This window comes from Myotis lucifugus, unplaced genomic scaffold (assembly GCF_000147115.1).
Source record: "Myotis lucifugus unplaced genomic scaffold, Myoluc2.0 scaffold_6, whole genome shotgun sequence".
Lineage (NCBI taxonomy): Eukaryota > Metazoa > Chordata > Mammalia > Chiroptera > Vespertilionidae > Myotis > Myotis lucifugus.
Window position 1 is genome coordinate 14,583,891 of NW_005871054.1, and position 21,967 is coordinate 14,605,857.

The 21,967-nt window shown below is 39.1% G+C and overlaps 2 protein-coding genes across 6 annotated transcripts in view; both read right to left on the minus strand.

The window, feature by feature from the left end:
* Positions 1 to 21,967, minus strand: part of SLC3A1 (solute carrier family 3 member 1) — a 69,807-nt gene that overhangs the window by 28,563 nt on the left and 19,277 nt on the right. Inside the window, exon 2 of one of the 2 annotated variants that reach the window (XM_023747263.1) lies at positions 2,162 to 2,283. The gene's annotated coding sequence lies outside the window, so the exon portion shown is untranslated. Of the gene's footprint in view, positions 1 to 2,161; positions 2,338 to 21,967 lie in introns of those variants that run through there. The other variant, XM_023747258.1, reaches the window with a different exon arrangement.
* PPM1B (protein phosphatase, Mg2+/Mn2+ dependent 1B) overlaps positions 14,413 to 21,967 on the minus strand; it is a 69,520-nt gene continuing 61,965 nt past the window's right edge. For 2 of the 4 annotated variants that reach the window (XM_014447698.2, XM_023747266.1), the window contains 2 exons: positions 15,427 to 15,471; positions 14,492 to 14,649 (listed from right to left, as the gene is read on the minus strand). In XM_014447698.2, coding sequence (XP_014303184.1) covers positions 15,427 to 15,471 — 45 coding nt within the window. In that variant the 3' untranslated portion in view covers positions 14,492 to 14,649. Of the gene's footprint in view, positions 14,675 to 15,426; positions 15,472 to 21,967 lie in introns of all 4 variants that reach the window. The other 2 variants (XM_023747275.1, XM_023747287.1) reach the window with 2 other exon arrangements.

Here is a 21,967-nt window from a genome sequence, read left to right on the forward strand (position 1 = left end):
CTGGTTCATAGGTTGATGCTCAACCAGTAAGCCCACCGGCCGGGCAAAACCCTTCCATTTTGTACAGCCCGTTGAAGCGAACCTTCTAGTTGCTAGATGGGATGTTGCCTGATTCATTAATCCTTTAATAAAGCCAATTAGATCTTCAAATTACTCAGTTGAATTTTGTTTTTCTAACAGATTTAGTAAAATTTTTCAATTTATTATAACACAAAGCATACTAATTGAAGAGCATATGACAAATTGGAAATATACTGGTAATAAATAATCCCCCAAAACATACGTCTTTAACATTAAAAGTTTGTGTATATATATTATTAAACATTATATGAATACTAGAGGCCTGGTGCATGGGACTCGTGCACTGGTGGGGGTGTGACCTCAGGGATCAGCCCACTGTGGGAGTGCCACTCATCGCAGTCAGCCGAGCAGCTGTGGACCCACCCGCTGAGTGACTGCTTCTGATGTGGGAGCACATTCATCCTGGTCAGCCAAGCGGCTGTGGACCACCCTCTGGGTGGCTGCTCCCACAGTGGAAGCAGCCGCTCATCCTGGTCAGCCAAGCGGTGCTCCCACTGTGAGAGTGAACTAACCACCAGGGGGCAGCTCCTGCATTGAGTGTCTGCCCCCTGGTGGTCAGTGAACATCATAGCGACTGGTTGACTGATTGTTCTGGTCATCCCGCGCTGTTCGATCAGTGGGCTTTTATTATATAGGATATGCAATTTTATATTATTAATTAAAAATACAAATGCCAGCCCTGGCTGGTGTTGATAAGTGCTTAGTGTGTCCATCAGCCTAACCACAGAAGGGTTGCAGGTTTGATCCCTGGCCCTGGTTCGGGGCTCCTACAAGGAGGCAACTGTGTGATGTCTTTCTCTCGCATCGATATTTCTCCCTCTGTCTCTCAGATTAATTAAAAAAGAAGAAGAAGAAGAACTAGCTTGGATAATCAGAACAAAGAATCCGAGATAGTAAAGATAAATTTGTTCAGTTAATTCAAATCCAAGTGAGAAGGTTGTACAATCATGATAATAAAGCAAAGAAGAATAAACCACCTAGGAAACAAATGACAAAACAATAAGGAATACCACAGGATCCAGAAACATCCTGCAAATAAACAAGCACAAAAAAGTGAAACAAACACAAAGAAAGCAGCAATCAGCCCTGCCTGGTGTTGCTCAGTGGTTGGAGCATTGGCCCAGGCACCTGTGGGAAGCCGCCTATTGTCTTCACTAGCAGAGAGGTGTGGACAAGGAGCCCAGAATGCTGGTGACCCTTGAGCCCTGGCAAAGGTCAGAGCTATATGGTAGCTGAAGCAACTTCCCAACCATTTAGTCATGTAAATCCTTACTGATAAGATTGTCTGTCTGTTACTGGAAATTGCCTGCCTAAGGGCTATAGGTGTATCCCAAACTGAATGGATGGCAAGGCCTGAGCACAAGTGGGCTCCCGCCTGGCCCCCCAATTTCCAAATTATTATTTCTTGTCTCTGTCATTTGCGTGGCCCTTCTCCAGAGCCTGAATCCTGAACCACGTGTGACGTGGGTCATCACAAGCACCAAAGGGTTGCGGGTTCAATTCCTGGTCAAGGGCACATATCTGGTTTGTGGGTTTGCGCCCTGCCCTCAGTCAGGGTGCGTGCCAGAGGCAACCAGTTGATGTGTCTCTCACATTGATGTCTCTCTCTTTCTCTCTCTCTCCCCTTGCCTCCCACCCTCCTCTCCACTCTCTCTGAAAAAGCGATGGCAAAAAATATCCTCTGGTGAGGATTAACAACAACAACAAAAGCAGCAATTAATGAAAAAAAAAAGGATTTTAAAACCATCATATCATAAAGACTTTCCACACTCACCAACAAACCCACCAAACTGGCATGTAACATCTCAGATTTGTAAATATTTAAAATAGGAGGATTTTCCATATTCCATTTACCTATTTACAGCTTCTATAAACTAAGGGTAGGATATGCTACATAGTTATCTGTAAATCCCAGAATCTAGTTCAGCACCTGATGTGTTATTAAATGAATAAAAGGAAGAAGAAGAAGTAGGAGGGTAAAGTACGTGAGGAGAGGGGAGGAGAAAGTGGAGAAGGGAAAAGTGGGAAGTACATTCTACACAAAAACATAGATTTTTACCACTTAACCAAATGTTCTTACCTTGGTATAGTTTAGTGAATCAAATTTTAAGTCAGAGGAAGATTCAAGCCTGCCTCCACCACTTGCTCTCTGCTTGATCTTAGATGAACTTGGCAGCTTGAACTAAGCCTCTGATCCTTCAGCTGCAAAATTTAATTTGCTTCCAGGTTAATATTATAAATATAGTACAGAGTAAAATGTTTTTAAAAAACAGTTCTAATTAGAAGAAAAAAAATAGTTTTATCCCAGCTAGCTAGAGAGGAAAGGTCAATGTATTCAACCATTGAAATCAAGGGAGAATATTTAAACTTATTTTCGCTGGAAGTTAAACTATTTTGAAATAGTTTTATAGCCACATCTATATATCTATATATATAAAAGGCTAATATGCAAAGTGTCCCCTTGGGAGTTCGACTGGGAGAATGGGAGTTCGATTGCTCGCTATGACATGTGCTGACCACCCGGGGGCGGCGTGGAACATGGCAGGCAACCAGCGGCGGTGGCAGGGCACTGAGGGAGTGAGGGAAGGAGGAGTGAGGGGAGGAGGAGACAGGGAGGCAGGGAGATGGGGAACCTGATTGGCCATGATCGCCGGCCAGGCCTAGGAACCCTACCCATGCACAAATTACATGCACCGGGCCTCTAGTATAACAAAAACAGCAAAAGAAATCTTAACAGAACATGACAATGTGATAAATACCATAACAAAACCTTATTATCCCTCACATATAATTAATGCAAACATATAAAATCAATAGCTAAATTACATCCAGTATGGGATTAAAAGAGATGGCAAATTATATCTAAGAAATTATCATCGTATAAAAATACTTTCTTTTTTTAAAATATATTTTATTGATTTTTTTACAGAGAGGAAGGGAGAGGGATAGAGAGTTAGAAACATCGATGAGAGAGAAACGTCAACCAGCTGCCTCCTGCACACTCCCTACTGGGGATGTGCCCGCAACCAAGGTATATGCCCTTGACTGGAATTGAACCTGGGACCCTTGTGTCCGCAGGCCGACGCTCTATCCACGGAGCCAAACCGGTTAGAGCTAAAAATACTTTCTTGATGGAATAAATCCAAATCAGATAACAAAATTAAGGTACATGATAGGTTAATTGCATTGATAGACCAATTAATGAAATCCCTGTATTTATACATTTGGCCCCAAATTTCTTAGTGCCTTAACACAGTGTCCGAGCATGGCCATGTGGCTTGTGTTGGTCAATGGAACACTAACAAACTTGACCCAGAAGGAGACTTCAAAAAGAACCTGTGTACTTCTGCTCCTTTTGCAGACCAGCCATTACCATGAGGTTATGCCCAGGCAAGCCTGCTGCAGGAATGGGGGGAAGGATGAGGGAGGTGTGTGAAGCAGTGTGGACTCTCCCCTTCCAGGGTCTTCCAGATGAGCGAGCCAGTCCCAAGCAGCCAGCCAAGTGGCCACAGGTGCATGGGCAGGCGGGATCTTAACTCAGCTAGGTCAGCCAGGCCACCCCATCAACATCTATCCTGTCCTGAAATTAGCTAATTAATGGTTGGGTTACTTTTTGGTTTTGGCTTTTACAAAACAGTTTTATTGAGGGATAGTTGACATACACGAAACAGCACTCATTTAAGGTATACAATTAGTAAGTTTTACATTGTGTATACACCCAGGAAACCATCACCACAATCAAATGACTGAACCTGTCCACCACCTGCAAATGGTTCCAACCGCCGCGTTGTAATCTCCCTCTCCTCACCCCAGGAATACCCCTGACCGCTAATGGATACCCTAACTCAAAGCCAGGAGATAGTCAGCATGGCTTTGGGTGCTGGGTCAGGCTCTCAGCGAACACATGTGTCATACTTTAAGGACATTCCTTTACCCACATCTAGGCAGGTACATAAAGCCACTGTGAATGCGTCTCTTAAAATAAAGCCCACTTACACTGCATAATCCTCTCAACACACTCATACCACAACTCTGAAGCTGTCAGGGCTTCTCAGGGAACAAAGCCAAATACTGCAGCCTAGAAACCCAAGCTGTAGTCCATGCCCCTATCACACTTATGACCTTCTCTCTCTTATCTCCAGATCAGGCCCTCTGATCCATCAACCACTGATGCTCATCGTTCCCTCTGCACTGACTTTGAACACCTGTCCTGGACACTTGTTCTTGGCCCCCTGCCAGGCCGTTCCATCGACCTTCCCCAGCCCCCACCAATATAATCATCCCAGTGGACACTGATCCAGAACTCCTATTTGTGTTATTCATGTGCATATTCATCCTTATAATGACTGTTATTTGAAAATAAGATTTTCTTTGGTCTTCCCATCCTAGACTGAGAATTGTACCTATCACCACAATGACAGATCTCCGCCCATAGTCAACATTCAGGATCTTGATGGGGAAAGGACCGTGGAGATCACTCCAATAAATAAAATGTAATTAAATAAAAATGTCCTATTTGCTCCACATTATTGCTCACAATTGGCAATGCCAGTCTGTGTAACTTTGGTCATTCTAATGAGTTATAGTGTATTACAATTTGCATTTCCTTAATAACTAGTAACTCAGCATTGGTGTTTGTTTGCCATTTGTATATCTTCCTTGGTGAAATGCTCACTCAATTTTTTAATATTCTACTCCCTTTTAAAATGTATCTATTATAAACACAAGTCTTTTATCAGATATTTTGCCTAAGGCTTGCCTATTCATTTTCTTAACAGTGTCTCTTGAACAGTTTTTAATTCTTATATGAGCTTTGCCTAACCCAGGGTCATAAAGATTTCCTCCAATGCTTCATCTAGAAATTTTAGTTTTAGCTCTTAAAGTCTGTGGTTCATTTCAGGTTACACTTTGTGTGGAATGAGATAAGGAGGTCAGGATTGATTTTTTTTCTCTTGCATATAGCTATGCATTTGTTCCAGAACCACTTGTTGAAAATACTTTCCTTTCTCCCACGAATTGTCAACGTTGTGAAAAAATAAGTGGCTACATAAGTGTTACATACTTACAAAGACTGTTTCTGGACCCTCTACTGTGTTCAATTGATATGTATAAAGCTGGGCACCAAAAGCACATTATCTTAATTACTGCAGCTTTATAAATTGGAAAATTAAATTCTATTGAGACCTTTCTTCAAATATGTGTTTAAAGCTATAAATTTACCTGTAGGTACTGCCTTAGCTGCAGCCTAAAAATTTCAGTATATTGTGATTTTTCATTTTCATTCTGTTCAAGATATTTTCTAATTTGTCTTATAATTTGTTATTTGGCACATGGAGTATTTATGTGTGCTTTTATCTTTCTGTTATTGATTTCTAGGTTAATTCCATTGTGGTAAGAGAATATGCCTGGTACTATTTCATTCCTCTAAATTTAGTGAGAATTTTAAGAAGCAGGGATATTTTTTCTTTGCTCACTTTCCAGTTCTGCTGCTTAGATAGCATAGGGCTCTGGATGATGATGTAGCCACAAGATGCGAAGTCTCAGACCTGAATCACCATATGGAATAGAGAAGCAGACTTACCTAGAACATCCATCCTGGTCTATACATGAGCAAGAAATAAACTTCTATTGTTAGAATCATTCCAGGTGCGGTTCTGTTTGTTACAGCAGTTTAGTTTACCCCAATTAAAATGCTGCTTATGCCCAGCTGGTGTGGCCCAGTGGTTGAGCCTTGACCCATGAACCAGGATGTCATGGTCCGATTCCCTGTCAGGGCACATGCACATGTTGCAGGCTTGATCTCCAGTAGGGGGCATGCAGGAGGCAGCCGATCAATGATTGTCTCTCATCATTGATGTTTCTCTCTCTCTCTCCCTCTCTGAAATCAATAAAAAAATGAAATGCTGCTTATCTCTTTAAGGTTCCCCACCCCCATACAACCCTGAAAGTTTCTCATAAAATATAATCTGTATTTTAATCACACTATCCAAAGCATACCCACCACATCTATTTAACTATTTTAATGTATTAAGATAAAAACTGCAAATAAATATAAATATACATGAAGTTTACTACATCAGCCATTTTTTAAAAATTTTATTTAAGTATAGCATACATACAAAAATGTGCACAAATAAATCTACTGTCTATACAAATATAATACATGTATCTGCAGAAATTTACAAAGCTCTCTACATCTGGGGCATTCTCTTCCTTTCCATTCTTTCTTGCTTGCTTTCCTTTGAGCCCTGTTAATTGAGGAAGTCAAGAAAATGAGAGAGAAAAGGGCACCCATAGTGTGTCACCGAGAGGCCTTTCAAGAAGTCTGAATTCAAGGTTAGAAGCCAAAGCTGATTGGTCCTTGATGATGGCCTATCTGTGGCTTGATTTCTCTGCCACAATCCTCCAGGGCCACCTTTTCCCGTTTTTTAAGGGAAGCGAGGATAATACAGGCAGGGAGAATATAAAGAGAGAAGCTACAGAGCAACTGCAGGGCTCCAGGGCTGCTGCCAGCCAATTTGGCATCTTTGATACATTTTAAAAACTCCTCCAAAGAGCTCTTTTCTTGAGTCATGTCACTTCTACAGACTGTCAGGTATTTGTTGCAATATATACTTATGCTTATTTTATTAGTAAGAACACTTTCCTGGAAAGTTGTGACAGGTGAGTCCCCATGGCCTGTGATGTGAATAGCATCCTTTTGCACGGGGTTCTGTTCTGCTCTGTCCAGTAAGCATGCTGCACATGGCTCAGGCTGTCGGCCGATTTGTAGTGTTTTTTGGTTTTGTTTTGTTAATCCTCACCAGAGGATATTTTTTTCCATTAATTTTCAAGGAGAGTGGAAGGGAAAGGGGAGGGGGAGAGAGAGAGAGGAGAGAAACATCAATGTGAGAGAGACACATCGATTGGTCGCCTCCCATACATGCCCCGACCAGTGCAGGGATTGAACTTGGAACCCAGGTACATGCCCTTGACTGGGAATCGAACCCACAACCCTTTGGTGCGCAAGCTGAAGCTCTAACCACTGAGCCACGCCAGCCAGGGCCCAAGTTGTAGTTTGACTTTTTTTTTTAATGCATTTGGATTATTTTATGAAATAATTTTAAGTGAAGAATCATATGTGTATATGATAAAATAGGGAGATGCACTTAAAAAGAACAGCAACAACAAAAGAAGCCACCAGTTTTCACAGGAAGAACTGTAACAAGTGCAGAATTTCAAAAATGCGTAAGTAATGCAAGAAACACCATAAGAAAAACAAACATCAGAAATTTGCAAGTACTTATAGGACTAGGGTTAAAGTAAAAGCTCCAAATAAATTGAATTATACACAAGTGATAGGGCCAATAAGAACTTTATTTCCTATTTTATACTGATGGAAAACAAATCTAAGACTATTTCTGGGTGGCCCAGTCTAAGTTTTACAGAAGTGTAGAGAGGGTTATCAGCCTCAACATCAGAAAGGGTACTGTCATTCCCATCTTTGGAAGAGATAAAGAATGGTGACAACTTGATACTAATTCGAGGAAGGCCCTAGAATAGATCTTATTATAGTGATAATGTTTTTAAGTCTTTAGGAAAGAGAACATCATTCAGTAGGTTAGACTTTTAACTTCATGAACTTTTGGGGGCAGTTACTCACTAATATTTGGGAAATGCAGGTCTTCAGCAAGAAATATAAAATCCTATGATTCCCTTACAGATAACCTGGGAGAAATATGGGCTGATCAGTAAAGCACCTAATGGGTGTTGATTAATACATCGGTCTATCTGCATCATACTGAAGACAAGTTTGTGAGGCCTACTACCCTCAGACTTCTTTCATTCAATATAGAAGGTGTACATATCAAACTGGAATGATTTGAAATTTTTAAGTAAAGCAAGTATAACTAAGATGGATCCCAAAACACCTCAAAAGTTTAATGAATCTAACATAAGAGAACTTAATAAGAATAAATGAAGGTCTTGCAAACTAGGCTTAAAAAATGAAAACCAAAAAAACCCCCACAAAATACTGACTGCACTAGTAAAAATGGGGGAAAAAAAATGCTTAACAGCACTAAAAATAACTCAAAAAACTCCACAGTACCATGTGGTGTCACTTAAGCTAGTCCAATATTTAGGTGTTAAATAGAACAGTATTAGCTAGAACAAAGAACATGACAGTTCTGCTAGTACTATAAATGTTCACTTCTGGGTTGTATACTTTAAGAAATATATAGAAAACTAGAGTCTTTGGAGAAGAGGGTCTTGGGTGGTAAAGACAATGGAAGCCACAATACATGATGGCTGAAATAACTGGGGATAAAAAGAGAAGATGCTGGAAGTCATCCTAATAACTGGCTAAATGTATGATGCTGAAACTTTTGAGGATGTAAAACCATAATCATTCAATTCAGTTTCTCTCTCAAATGGACATGAACATTTGTGTGTTGCTCTCTGCACCTGCAATTTTCTTTTTCTTTTTTATTTTTATTTATTTTTTTAATAGACTATTTTTATTTTTTAAATATATTTTATTGATTTTTTACAGAGAGGGAGAGAGATAGAGAGTTAGAAATATCGATGAGAGAGAAACATCGATTAGCTGCCTCCTGCACATCTCCTACTGGGGATGTGCCCACAACCCAGGTACATGCCCTTGACCAGAATCGAACCCGGGACCTTTCAGTCCGCAGGCCGACGCTCTATCCACTGAGCCAAACCGGTTTCGGCTCTTTTTCTTTTTTAAATTTGGGACTTTATCCACTGAGAACTGGGTTGTTGTTGTTGTTTTTAATATACTTTATTGATTTTTTACAGAGAGGAAGAGAGAGGGATAGAGAGTTAGAAACATCAATGAGAGAGAAACATCAATCAGCTGCTTCCTGCACACGTCCTACTGGGGATGTGCCCGAAACCAAGGTACATGCCCTTGACCGGAATCAAAACTGGGACCTTTCAGTCTGCTGGCTGACACTCTATCCACTGAGCCAAACCGGTTAGGGCTGCAATTTTCTTGAGATACAATTGAACTGTGTGTTTTTTGTGTTTTCTTTTTTTTTTATGTGAAATCTGTCCAGAAAATGTAGCTTATTCTGCCCCACTCCAGTGTTAGAGAGCAATCAGCATCGATGTGTACATTGTACTTTTTGTTGTTGTTAATCCTCACCCGAGGCTATTTTTCCATTGATTTTTAGGGAGAGTAGGAGAGGGAAAGACAGAAACATCGATGTGAGAGGAACACATTGATTGGTTGCCTCCTGCACCAGCCCCAACCAGGGCCTGGGCCTCGGAGGAGCTGCAACCAAAGTACGTGCCCTTGACCAGAATCAAACCTGGGACCCTTTAGTCTGCAGGGTGACACTCTAACCACTGAGCCAAACTGGGTAGGGCTTGATGTGTACATTTCTGATGTTGAAAGACATTTCACTAGGATAGTGTGGTACAGTTACACTATAATAGAAAACACTCTTTCTCATCTGCCAGATTCATGGTGTCTCACCCTAAAAAAAGCCAAAAGCCCTAAAAAATTATACATATAAAATAATACAAACAGGTTATTAGAAAGGAATTCCTTTCTTTTCAAAGATTACTTAACATAGCCCATCTTTCAGGTGCATTTAACTTATGGTTTTATTGATACAATTGAGGTTACCTCTAACTCTGGAAATGTGTGGCATGAACCTAAGTCTAATTAATTCCAATTCTGTCTTAAAGATGACTTAGAACTACGAGCAATCTCTAGGCACCGGTACTACAGAGCTGAGAGTCCCGTAAGTCCATGTGAATATTCATTCTCAGAGACTGCATAAAGCATGAGTAAATTAATGCAACACACTAAAGAAATTGGCTATTCTACAAAACCACATCGTAGAATTATCCAGAGATAGAAAAATGAAAGGAAAGTTTTCCAGGGTTTTTCCTAAATGAAATTATCTACTTCTAAGACATGGAAACAATCGAAGTTTTTTTTTTTTTTTTTTTTTTTTTTACAGATAGGATAAAGAAGATGTGGTACAATGGGACACTACTCAGCCATAAGAAAAGATGAAATAATGCATTTGTGACAACATGGATGGACCTTGAGAATATCATGCTAAGTGAAATGCCAGACAGAAAAAGTCAGGAACCATATCATTTCAATCATATGTAGGATAAAAACTGAAAGCAACAAATGAACAAACAAGACAAACAAAAACTCAGACACAGACAACAGTTTGGTGGTTACTAGAAGGGAAGAGTGAGAGGGGAGGTGGTTACAAAGGGTAGGAGGGGTCAAAAATACAGTGATGGAAGGAGATTTGGCTTTGGGTGGCAAACACAATGCAATATACAGATAATGTATTATAGAGTTGTGTACCTGAAATCTATATAATTTTATTAACCAATGTCACCTCAATAAATTTAATAAAACCTTTTTAAAATTAAAAAGGGTCAACTTGCCGAAACCGGTTTGGCTCAGTGGATAGAGCATAGGCTGCGGACTGAGAGGTCCCAGGTTCGATTCCGGTCAAGGGCATGTACCTGGGTTGCAGGCACATCCCCGGTGGGAGATGTGCAGGAGGCAGCTGATCGATGTTTCTCTCTCATCGATGTTTCTGACTCTCTATCTCTCTCCCCTTCCTCTCTGTTAAAAAATCAATAAAATATATATTTAAAAAAAAAAAAAAGGGTCAACTGTTTTGTCAAAATTTTTGTTATATTACCTCCCAGAATATTTATATAAATTTTCTTTGGAAAACCATGAATTAGTGTTGGCACATCTTTGTGCTCAAGGGCCAAACATGTGTTTCTTTTTCTTACCATACTTTCTTGCACCTTTCAATCTCAGATTAAAAATAGAATTTTTCAGAAAGGGAATATACAATTACTGTGTCGTTAATTTACTACTCCCTGATTATATAAAAGTAAATAGGTGGAATTGTAAAAAAAAAAAAAAAAAGATAAGTACAAGAGGATGGCATACCTCAGTGATGTATTGTTGCCCAAAAGAACTATATTTTTGGTGTCTGGGAAAAGTAGATAAGTAAATATTTGAAAATCCTAACCTGACCAAGAAATTCACTACCTCTACAATCCTAAACACAGGTCTTCAAAGTCATCTAAATTAAGCCAAAAGGTGTCTAATTTAAGGGGTTAAGATTTATAGTGATGTAGAATAAGCCAGCTACAAACCTACTTCTCTTTTTTTCCTACTTCTTTTTTAAAATAAATCTTTATTGTTCAGCTTATTACAGTTGTTCCTCTCCCCCCGCCCCCCATAGCTCCTCTCCACCTGGTTCCCACCCCACCCCTTGCCCTTAACCCCCCGCCCCCCACCCTGCCCCCGTCCTTGTCCAGTCTCTTCCCGCACAATTCTCAGGGGGGAGGGACGTGGGGGGTGTACGATTTTTGTTCAGTCTCTTCCCGAACCACCCCCTCCCTTCCCCCTGAGAATTGTCAGTCCACTCCCTTTCTATGCCCCTGATTCTATTCTATTCGCCAGTTTATTCTGTTCATCAGATTTTTTATTCACTTGTTGATAGATATATATATGTTGTCACTTTGTTCTTCATAATTTTTTTTTAAATATATTTTTATTGATCTTTTACAGAGAGGAAGGGAGAGGGATAGAGAGCTAGAAACATCAATCAGCTGCCTCCTGCACACCCGGTGTGCCCGCAACCAAGGTACATGCCCTTGACCGGAATCAAACCTGGGACCCTTGAGTTCGCAGGCTGATGCTTTATCCACTGAGCCAAACCAGTCAGGGCATGTTCTTCATAATTTTTATCTTTACCTTTTTCTTCTGCTTCCTCTTCTTAAAGAACACCCTTCAGCATTTCATATAATACTGGTTTGGCGGTGATAAACTCCTTTAGCTTTTTCTTATCTGTGAAGCTCTTTATCTGACCTTCAATTCTGAATGATAGCTTTGCTGGGTACAGTAATCTTGGTTGTAGGTTCTTGGTATTCATCACTTTGAATATTTCTTGCCACTCCCTTCTGGCCTGCAGTTTCTGTTGAGAAATCAGCTGACAGTCGTATGGGTACTTCCTTGTAGGTAACTGTTTTTCTCTTGCTGCTTTTAAGATTCTCTTTATCTTTTGCTCTTGGCATCTTAATTATGATGTGTCTTGGTGTGATCCTCTTTGGATTCCTTTTGTTTGGGGTTCTCTGTGCTTCCTGGACTTTAAGTCTATTTCTTTCACCGGGTAGGGGAAGTTTTCTGTCATTATTTCTTCAAATAGGTTTTCAATATCTTGCTCTCTCTCATCTTCTGGCACCCCTATAATTCAGATGTTGATATGCTTGAAGTTGTCCCAGAGGCTCCTTGCACTATCTTCATATTTTTGTATTCTTTTTTCCTTTTGCTTTTCAGGTTGGGTGTTTTTTGCTTCTTCGTATTTCAAATCTTTGACTTGATTCTTGCGATCCTCTAGTCTGCTGTTGGATCTCTGTATATTATTCTTTATTTCAGTCATTGTATACTTAATTTCTGATTGGTCCTTTTTCATATCCTTGAGGGTCTCACTATATTTCTCAGAGGTTTCTAGAAGATTCTTGAGTAACCTTATAACTGTGGCTTTGAACTCTATATCCAATAATTTGCTTTCCTCCATTTCTTTCATTTGTGACCTGTTTCTTTGTCTCCACATTTTGGCTGCTTCCCTGTATTGATAGAGTGGCTTTGTGTGCTAGGTGTCCTATAGGGCCCAGTAGTTCAGCCTCCCCAATCACCTGAGGTAGACTCTCTTGGTGCACCCCTTTGTGGGTTGTGTGCACAGTCTTGTTGTAGTTAAGCCCTGATTGCTGTTGGTATCACTGGGAGGAATTGACCTCCAGGTCAATTGGCTGTGAGAACCAGTTGTGTCTACAAGGGGAGAACTTCTGCGCTGGAAACACCCTTATGGGGCAGGACTTGCTTCAGTGGGGCTTTGGTGCTCACTGAGTCTGCCCCCTGAGTGTCTCTCTTATGGATGTGAAGAATTGTAATCTGGATGGTCTCACTCTGACCACTGGGTAGACTGGCTCTTGGATCTCCAAGGAGGTGCAAAGTCAGCCGCTGCCTGAGGCCACCCAGCAGGAGCTACAGAGAGATCTGCAGATTCCTCCTCTTTGTTTGGGGTTTGGAGGTGCCCAGATGAGGCACAGCTGTGAAGTAATGCAGGCTGCTGACAAGCCTTAGGCCTTCTTTTGGAAGCTCTGGGTTTCTCTGACCCAGCAACAGTTTGACAGGTTTTTAGGTGGAGAAAGGCCAGGCCATTCATATGCAAAAGCCTCTGCACACAGCTTGGGTGGGGTTGTAAATTGGGTGGGGTGGGGTCTCAGGGAATCACCAGGGCAGAGCAAGCCGAAATGGCTGCCAGTCTGCTTTGCCTCGGAGAGATTCCGGGGTCTGTGTCCCTCAGCCTCATGCAGGAACAATGACCGCTGCAAGCACCTCTGCGAGAAAGCCGCCCTCACGTTCTGACCCGATGCCAGACAGTCCAGTTTCTCTCCGTATGAGTCTGGGTCCCGAAATTCTCGCCCGGAACTGGAGTTCAGAGCAGTTGGGAGCTTGTATCTCCCTCCCGATTGAAAAAGACAACAGCGTACCCAGCTGCCAGCCCCTTTCGTGCGTGCCTCTGTACCTCCACACTTCCACACCTCTGCACCTCCTACCAGACTCAATGCACTTTTCTCTTTCCTTCTATTTGTAAAATTTCCACTCAGCCAGCCTTCCCATGGTTCTGGATGATATTTGTTTTGTCTTTTAGTTGTAGTTTTAATGTTGTTGTGCACTGCAGCAAGTTCAGGTGTTTACCTATGCCGCCATCTTGGTTCTCTCCTCCCCTACTTCTCTTTATATTAATTTTATAAACTCTGTTCTTCATTTCAGAAGACACCCAGGCATAATAAAAACTAGTCATAAGATATACAGTGGGGCCTTGACTTACGAGTTTAATTCGTTCCGTGACCGAGCTTGTAACTCAAATTACTCGTATGTCAAATCAATTTTCACCATTACAATGAATTGAATGCTGGGCTGATGTTGTGGTGTTCACTGTGACGTTCGCTGCGCCAACTAGCGGTGGGGTATCTGAAGCTGGCTCATAACCCGAATTTTAGCTCGCAACTCAAAGCAAAAAATCAGCCGAGAGATGGCTCGTATCTCGAAAAACTCGTTAGTCGGGACACTCGTAAGTCAAGGCCCCACTGTACACTTAGAAATCCTGTAACTTCTCATTTAAATGGTGCTTTTTGGAGAAGAGAAACAATAATGTCAGATTAAAGCCTGCCTTTAACTATGAGCGTCCCTGGAATAAAACCAGAAGCACTGCCAAGAAGCCACAGGTGTTTATTCCATGGGCAGAGAAAAATATGATATTTAAGGGCACAATGACAGTTCTTCTCTGCCCCCACTAATGGGTTATAAGAGTAATGGTTAGTAGCAGCAGAAACACTATAATTACATAATGTTGAGTTCATTTTTCTTTCAGGTTTATGAAAAAACCTTTTTGTCCTTGTACTTTTAGAGGCTTGGAAGGTCTGCCAGCCACTTTGCCTTTCTTGTCTTCAGAGCTCTCAGCAGGTTTAACAAATGGATGTGTCCAAGACTGCCATCTGGTGGGAATGATAGAAATTGAAACTTTTGTTTTTGTCAGCAATTAAGGCACTTGTCTATTAAGAAGATATGAATTTAAAATGTATTGGGGGATATATCCAAAGGGGTGGAGGGGGGCAATGGGGGAACAAAGGGGGGACTTCTGCAAGACTCTCAACAATAAAGATTAAAAAACGTATTGGGGGTAAATGATTCATTCATAACAGTAATAAATATAAAATAATAAGGAATTAACTTAATAAATGTGTAGAACATAGGACGAAAACTACACAACATCACTAGGGCCATTAAAGAAATACTCATACAAATAGAAAGATGTAGCATTTTCCTGGAATGGATCTCTGCTAAAAACACGAATGACCCCCATATTAATCTACACTTATAACAATTCCACATTCACAGGATTTTTATTTGGTAAGAAAATCTTGGCCAAGTTATTCAAAAGTTTATCTGGAATAATAAATATTCAATATTTGTTGAAATAGACTAGTAAGGGAAAATTTCTTTACTAGATAATAAAATATACAAAGCAATGAAATAGAAAGCTCATAAACATTCAAGCATACTAGCATACAAGAAAATGCCCTATAGTAAAAGGGCATTTTCAAAGAAATGAGCCAACACCAGCTTACATATTAGCTGGTATAAAGGGATAATAGAAAATATTACATTAGATTTTTGCCCTTTAGCAAAACCCAAAATGAGTTCCTTTTGTATTATATACATAATTTTAAAAGGCCAAAGTCATAAAATAAAACATGTAAATATTTACTTACTCAGAATGTTAAAAGATCATCTAAGTATACAATTGTAGTTTGAAACTGTTAAAGAAAAGGATAAAATTCTAAATATTTTGAATGTAAAAACTAAGACACTTCTCAAAACTTATCAACTTGAACAGTGAAGATCTTTGCAGTTTGCTGTAAATTTTTTTCAATTTTTAAAAAGACGCAAAAAAAATAAATCCTACTATATTTGACTTAAAACGGTATATGGAGAAAAGGCAATATTTCTGACTAAAGAGAGCTACCCAATACTTTTCAGATCAGAGAGAGCATCTTAGCCCTCTAGCACCTCTGCAATTACACTGAGTAGAGCGAGCCTTTACTCTGCCTGTAGGAAAAGTTGACATAGAAACAAAACATTATTGTGTAAGAAAAAGCACTGAAACAGAGTAGCATGATAAAAAATTTGGAGTAGGGGGAACCTATGCTATTGAGATTACAGTTTTTCAGAAATTATGTCATTTTAGATTATTAGACAGCTTTGTTCTTAGTCTCATCTCTCAACATCCTTATTTAAAAAAATTAAAAGGGAAGTGGTGAATTGAGAATAATTCATGACATGTGATAGAATGATGATAATATTGGTTAATTTCCTAAATATATAAAGAGTTCCCACAAATCAGTAAGAAAAATGATAAATGTGTTTATGGAAAATAAGCAACATATGTAAACAAGCTTTAATAAAAGACATGTTATTAGAGAAAATGTTCAATCTCACTGGTAATCAAATAATTGAAAATTAAATCAAAACATCATAATTTATTTTTACCCAGACTGACAAGAAAGCAGAAAACATGAACATTTTTGTATACTGTTGGGATTATAAAATGGTACCTTCTTCTTGAAAGGCAACTCAGGACCACTAATTTAATTAGTTTCTATATTTAATTTTTATAAAAAATTCAAGCATCCAGAATATAATGATACCCTTACCTATTACCCAGATTTAATGTTAGCATTGTGCTATCTGTAATTTTCAGGGAGAAGGAAGAAAATAAAAACCTCACACTTCCCAATGCTTCTGAAGTACTGTCCTAAATTATTATGCATTATTCCCAAGTATGTTTTATACAATTATGTATCTATGTATTATACATTATATACCATTAGCTCTAAGATTCCAGTTTTTATATATAACTAAGAAAAATGCTTCCAATTAAACTATGAAACAAATGCTTTAATAACACAGGATTATCTTACACTTATAATACATTTTAAGGCAGATTAACTAAAATCTTGTTTCTGGATTTTGCTTATACAAAACTTTGCTTCTATGTTAAATCTTATGTAATCATTTTGAAGACATTCTAAACAGCATTTAAACTTAACACAATTCCAACAGCATACAAAAACCAATTATGGAATTGAAATGTGGATAGCTGTGACTACTTTGGTGCTACTGTGCCAGGACAGCTGCCTAGCCAGTGGCCTAAGATGCTTCTCAATTTCAAAGATGTTAAAATGTGGGGGTGGGCAGGGGGGAGAGATGCATTTTGGAATAAGTTTTGGAGATTTAAGCGTTCACATAAACGACATACACTTGGAACTTGCTGTTAGTTTCAGCATTCTGTTTTCCAAGTACTGAAGATGGCTCACTGCCTAAGGAAGCAAAGCCAGGCCGCCTCTCCATTTTACTAAGCACCCCAGAAAAAAACTGGTTTTTTTATTTGTTGTTTAGTTCTTAATCCTCACCTGAGGATATTTTTTCCATTGCTTTCTAGAGAGAGTGGAAGGTAGGGAAGAGGGTGTGGAAAGAGAGAAACATCGCTATGATGAGACACATCCTAAAATGCTACCGGAAGTTATAAAACTCAGTTGAAGTACAAACACTGCTTTTATAATTATTCCAAGTGTTTATACATTTTGGGGGAATATTCATCCTTTTCAGATTTAACTGATTTGAAGTAATGGATGAAGCCAGACTAAGCTTTGAACAAAGAAAATTTATCAACTAGATCTTTTTATGGGAATACATACAATTTATTTTACAGTTAAAAACTGGCAACAGTTGACAAGTTGAGGGCGCACAAATACCAAACAAAATGATTCTTGATGTTTGCAATTCCATTGTTTCGAATTATCAGCAGTGCCTGGACCAGAATGGTCATCGGTTTGAAACAGGCGCTGACAAAAAGAAAATTATTCATTTCTGGAGATTCTTTTAAATTTTGAAAGTGAACTGTATGTTAATAAACATTGACTTTATAATCATTCAAAGTGTGTATACATTTTTTTGGGACACCCTATGTAACAAAATATCTCAATACTTGGGTAAATCACCAAATAAAAACCTGCAAATATCCCTCACAGCCCAGTGTAATTGCTACTTCCTTTCTTGTAAAAGAGTAACATAATTGTCGTTTCATTTGTCTAGTCATATTTATACTCTCTGGGCCTAGTGGCTTTCAAACTTTTCAAAGTCAAAGAACCTTTATTCAAATGAAATTTTAACTGGAATCCCAACAAATTAACACACAAAAGTAGAACTGCTCTGGAGGTTGAGAGCGAGGAACCCTAGTAATTTCCTCTGGAAAGGATATCATTTTAGGAAGCGTTTGAACGTCCTGAAAATGCTTAAAACTATTAGTTTATTTTGAATACACATCATTTTAAAATTAGGCTCTTCATAAAAACTTTTGTAGCTTCCTACAGAACCTGTAACTCCAGGAATAAAATCTAGTCACTTTCAATTTGGGAGTGTACTTTAATAGTTTCAAAGTGTTACAATAATTACAAGCAGTCTTGCCTAAGATTAATTTTAATAGCAAATATTAAATAGAAGTATTTAAAATAAACTCTATACTATATCAATTTACTTTAAAAATGCTTATTCATAGGCAAAATCTCATGAAAATAAATCCAGGGCCCTCTAAATAAAGCACAAGTAAAAGCAAGTGTAAACCCAAAAGAGGAAATGAGGTGTCAGACCCATATATTAGAGGAATTCTTGGATTGTACCAGTCCTCTTCACTTCAAATACATGCCCAAGTATTTTCTTATAAGTAGATATTATATGGGAAGAATATAAGAACATATTTGTAGTGCAGACTTAAATCACTAATCACTGTTGCCAATATTATAGATTAGGGTTATTAGTGAAGAAAAAAATGTACCAAACCTTTGCTTCTACCCATATATAAAAGTTACAATTCTTTTGTGCTCCATTGGAGTAGTGGATATGAAAGAGATAGAACTAATAACTAACCTCCTAACACCAAGATTATGAACCCCCATGCCTGAATTATAAGAGCAGAGCTGTCAGTTACATCTGTGTGGCAAATAATATATATATAGTTAAGTGTTTGCCAGATAGAATAAAACTGAAACAGAAAATAAGGGGGAGAAGATACCATAGCTAAAAACAAAACAAACAAAAACAACAACCCAGCAAGAAGTGGGAATTGGTAGTGGTGCTGCCTGAAAAGCATCTTACCCTATATTAGTAGCTATAGTTATACTTCTAGGCCACAATAAAACATACATAAATCACTAAGACAATGGGCAAAAACAAATACTCTCATCTACTTTTCGCATTAAGAAACTGACTCTTGGACATAAACTGTACTTATATTAATAAGCTAAATGTAAAGAAACTTGGAAGCATTTGCTACTTAGATTCTGTTTTTCCTTCAAAAAGAGATATTATTTCCAAAATAAACCTCAAATATGCAACTTGACATTTCAATATTTGCTATATTAGATAATAAAGAAGTCCAAAGATAGGTATGTTGATATTTTGTTTCTATATTGGAAACCTTCATCTTAGTTTTAAATTTTGTTATGGTTTACTATGAGGACTAAGTGTCTAGTTAGCTGGTTGGAGAGAACCTGACAGCACCATAAATAGATCAAAACTCAATTGAATCACAGACTCTGAAAATAAAACTGACAAGGTGAAATGAGAATTATAGTGACTTCTGGCTATCCAAAAACATTTAAAAGCAACTGAAGAACCTAACCAAACAAAACCAAAACCTTCAGCATAAAGCCCTGATCCACTTAATTGTCACTTAAAAAGTCCTGTCTTACTATGGCTGACCTGATGTGATATCTCAGCCATAGTAAAATGATTTTAAGACATGGATTTAAAAACTCAATTAGGAGACCTTTTTAATAACACAAATCTACAATAACTGAAGATATCTAAAAAGATTAAAATGACCTGAATATATGCCATATAAAACTCTATTGTTAACCTTAAATCATAAATTTTCTCAGTTGAAACCCATCAAAGAAATATTTTGAAAGAAAAAGTACAATACTAAAGATTAGACCGTCTTTATCTTGCTTCCTAAGTTTGAGTGTAATAGTAACCACCACTGCCCCACACATACCACCAAGTAGATTTTGTCACATCTGTATGTTTTAACATTTACTATTATACTATGATGTTTCGAATAAATGAACAGACTGTCTCCAAAGGGATGAGGGGAGCAATTCTAAAAATCTGGGGTCCCAGAGAACCTTTTAAGGAGGTCCATGAAATCAAAACTATTTTCTTAACAATACTAAATACTATTTTTTTATATATATTTTATTGATTTTTTACAGAGAGGAATGGAGACAGAGAGTTAGAAACATCAATGAGAAACATCGATCAGCTGCCTCCTGCACACTCCCTACTGGGTATGTGCCCGCAACCAAGGTACATGCCCTTGACCGGAATTGAACCTGAGACCCTTGAGTCCGCAGGCCGAAGCTCTATCCACTGAGCCAAATCAGTCAGGGCACTAAATACTATTTTTATTGACTTTTTTAGAGAGAGGGAGAGAAAGAAACATCAATGTGAGAAACATTCATTGGTTGTTCCCTTCATGCACCAGGAATCAAACCCAAAATCTGGGTATGTGCCCCGACACCTTCCAGTGTACAGGACAACGATCCAACCAACCAAGACACACTGGCCTAGGCAAAATTAATTAATTAATTAATTTATTTATTTATGTATTTATCTATTTATACTGACACTTGCACTGATTGTGCAAAAGAAATGATGGGTAAAACTGCAGACACCTGAGCACAAATAAGAACAGTAGCACCAAACAAATTAGTCATTATTGTACCTTCACTGCTATACTCACAAAGAAAAAAGGGGGAAATAAGTCAGTTTCAGTTAACAATGTCCTGATTAAGCACTAAAAGTTAGTTTTGTTACAACTCTACCCTTGAGTATACATCTTTTTAATAGCAAATATGATGAAAAGGAGTACTGGTTCTATAACATGCTGAAGGGTGATGGTTTTTTCATGCTACTATTCAAGATGTGCAGAACCAGCCACTTTTTACAGAACACAAGTTTTACTTGAATGACAGAGTATGGTTATTCAACAGACATTTTCTAAAATGAATAAGCCTGTCACTTAGGGAAAAAAACTGACAATATTTGTTGCCAATACTAAAATTCCCTTTCAAATGAAAATTAGAGTTTTTGAAAAATCTGTATCCATCACCATGAGCTTGGCAGCGTCCCAACACTTTTTTCTGATGAGATCAGTTATATTAACAAAAAAATTTTAAACACTTCATAATAACATGTTGCTATTCTAAAGAATTGGGGGGAGAACCAAAATGGTGGTGTAGGTAAATGCCTCTACTCTCCACCTCCTACAACCACATCAAAATTACAACTAAAATATAACCATCATTAAGAACTGGCTGAAAGCAAGCTGAATGGAAGTTCTACAACTAGAGAAGTAAAGAAGAAAGCATGAGACTGGTAGGAGGGGTGGAGGCACTGAATGGGCTGGTCTGACACCCAAGTGTTGTTTTTTTAATCGGGAGGGATCTCTCAGCTACAGAACCCTCCTCCCCGCAACCCCAGTGAGAAGCAAGGGGTCCCAGCCCCACACCAGACCCCCAGCCCAGGGTTCCAGAGCTGGGAAGAGAAGTCCCTCTAAAAACCAATGGAAATTGTAGCTGAATGATACAGAAGCTGCTTGAGACCTAGGTGTTCCTCTTAAAGGGCCAGCGCACAAACTTACTCGGACTCAATCCCTCAGAACTCCAGTGTCTGGCAGCTTCAGGGGACCCAAGGACATATGGGGAGGTACTGCATTGTCTGGCATTGGGTTAGGAACTCGGGAGCGGCTTTTTTCCAGACAGGGGTCCCTGTTCCAATGCTGGGACTTCACCTTTGCAGAGCTGACACCATATCTGAGTCTCCATCAGCCTGGAGCACAGTTTGCTCCACCCTGGTGATTCCCTGAGACCCTGCCCTATCCAATTTGCAGTCCCACCCAAGCTGTTTGTAGCAGCTTTTCTGTATGAATGGCCTGTGCTAGTTCGGGCTTCAGACTTTGCTAAATTTTCTCAAACATCAGCGTGCCCCAAACCTATCAATAAAAGGCCCAAAACCCAGCACTAGCATGCTTTGCTTCACAGCTAGGTCTCGCCTGGGCACTTCACAAGCCCAATACAAGTAGCAGCCATCTTAAGATCTCTCTGATGCTCCTGCCGGGTGGCCCCAGAGCCAGTGCACCCTTTGACAGCTTTAGATCACACAGGATTACAACTCTACACACCCACATGCCCA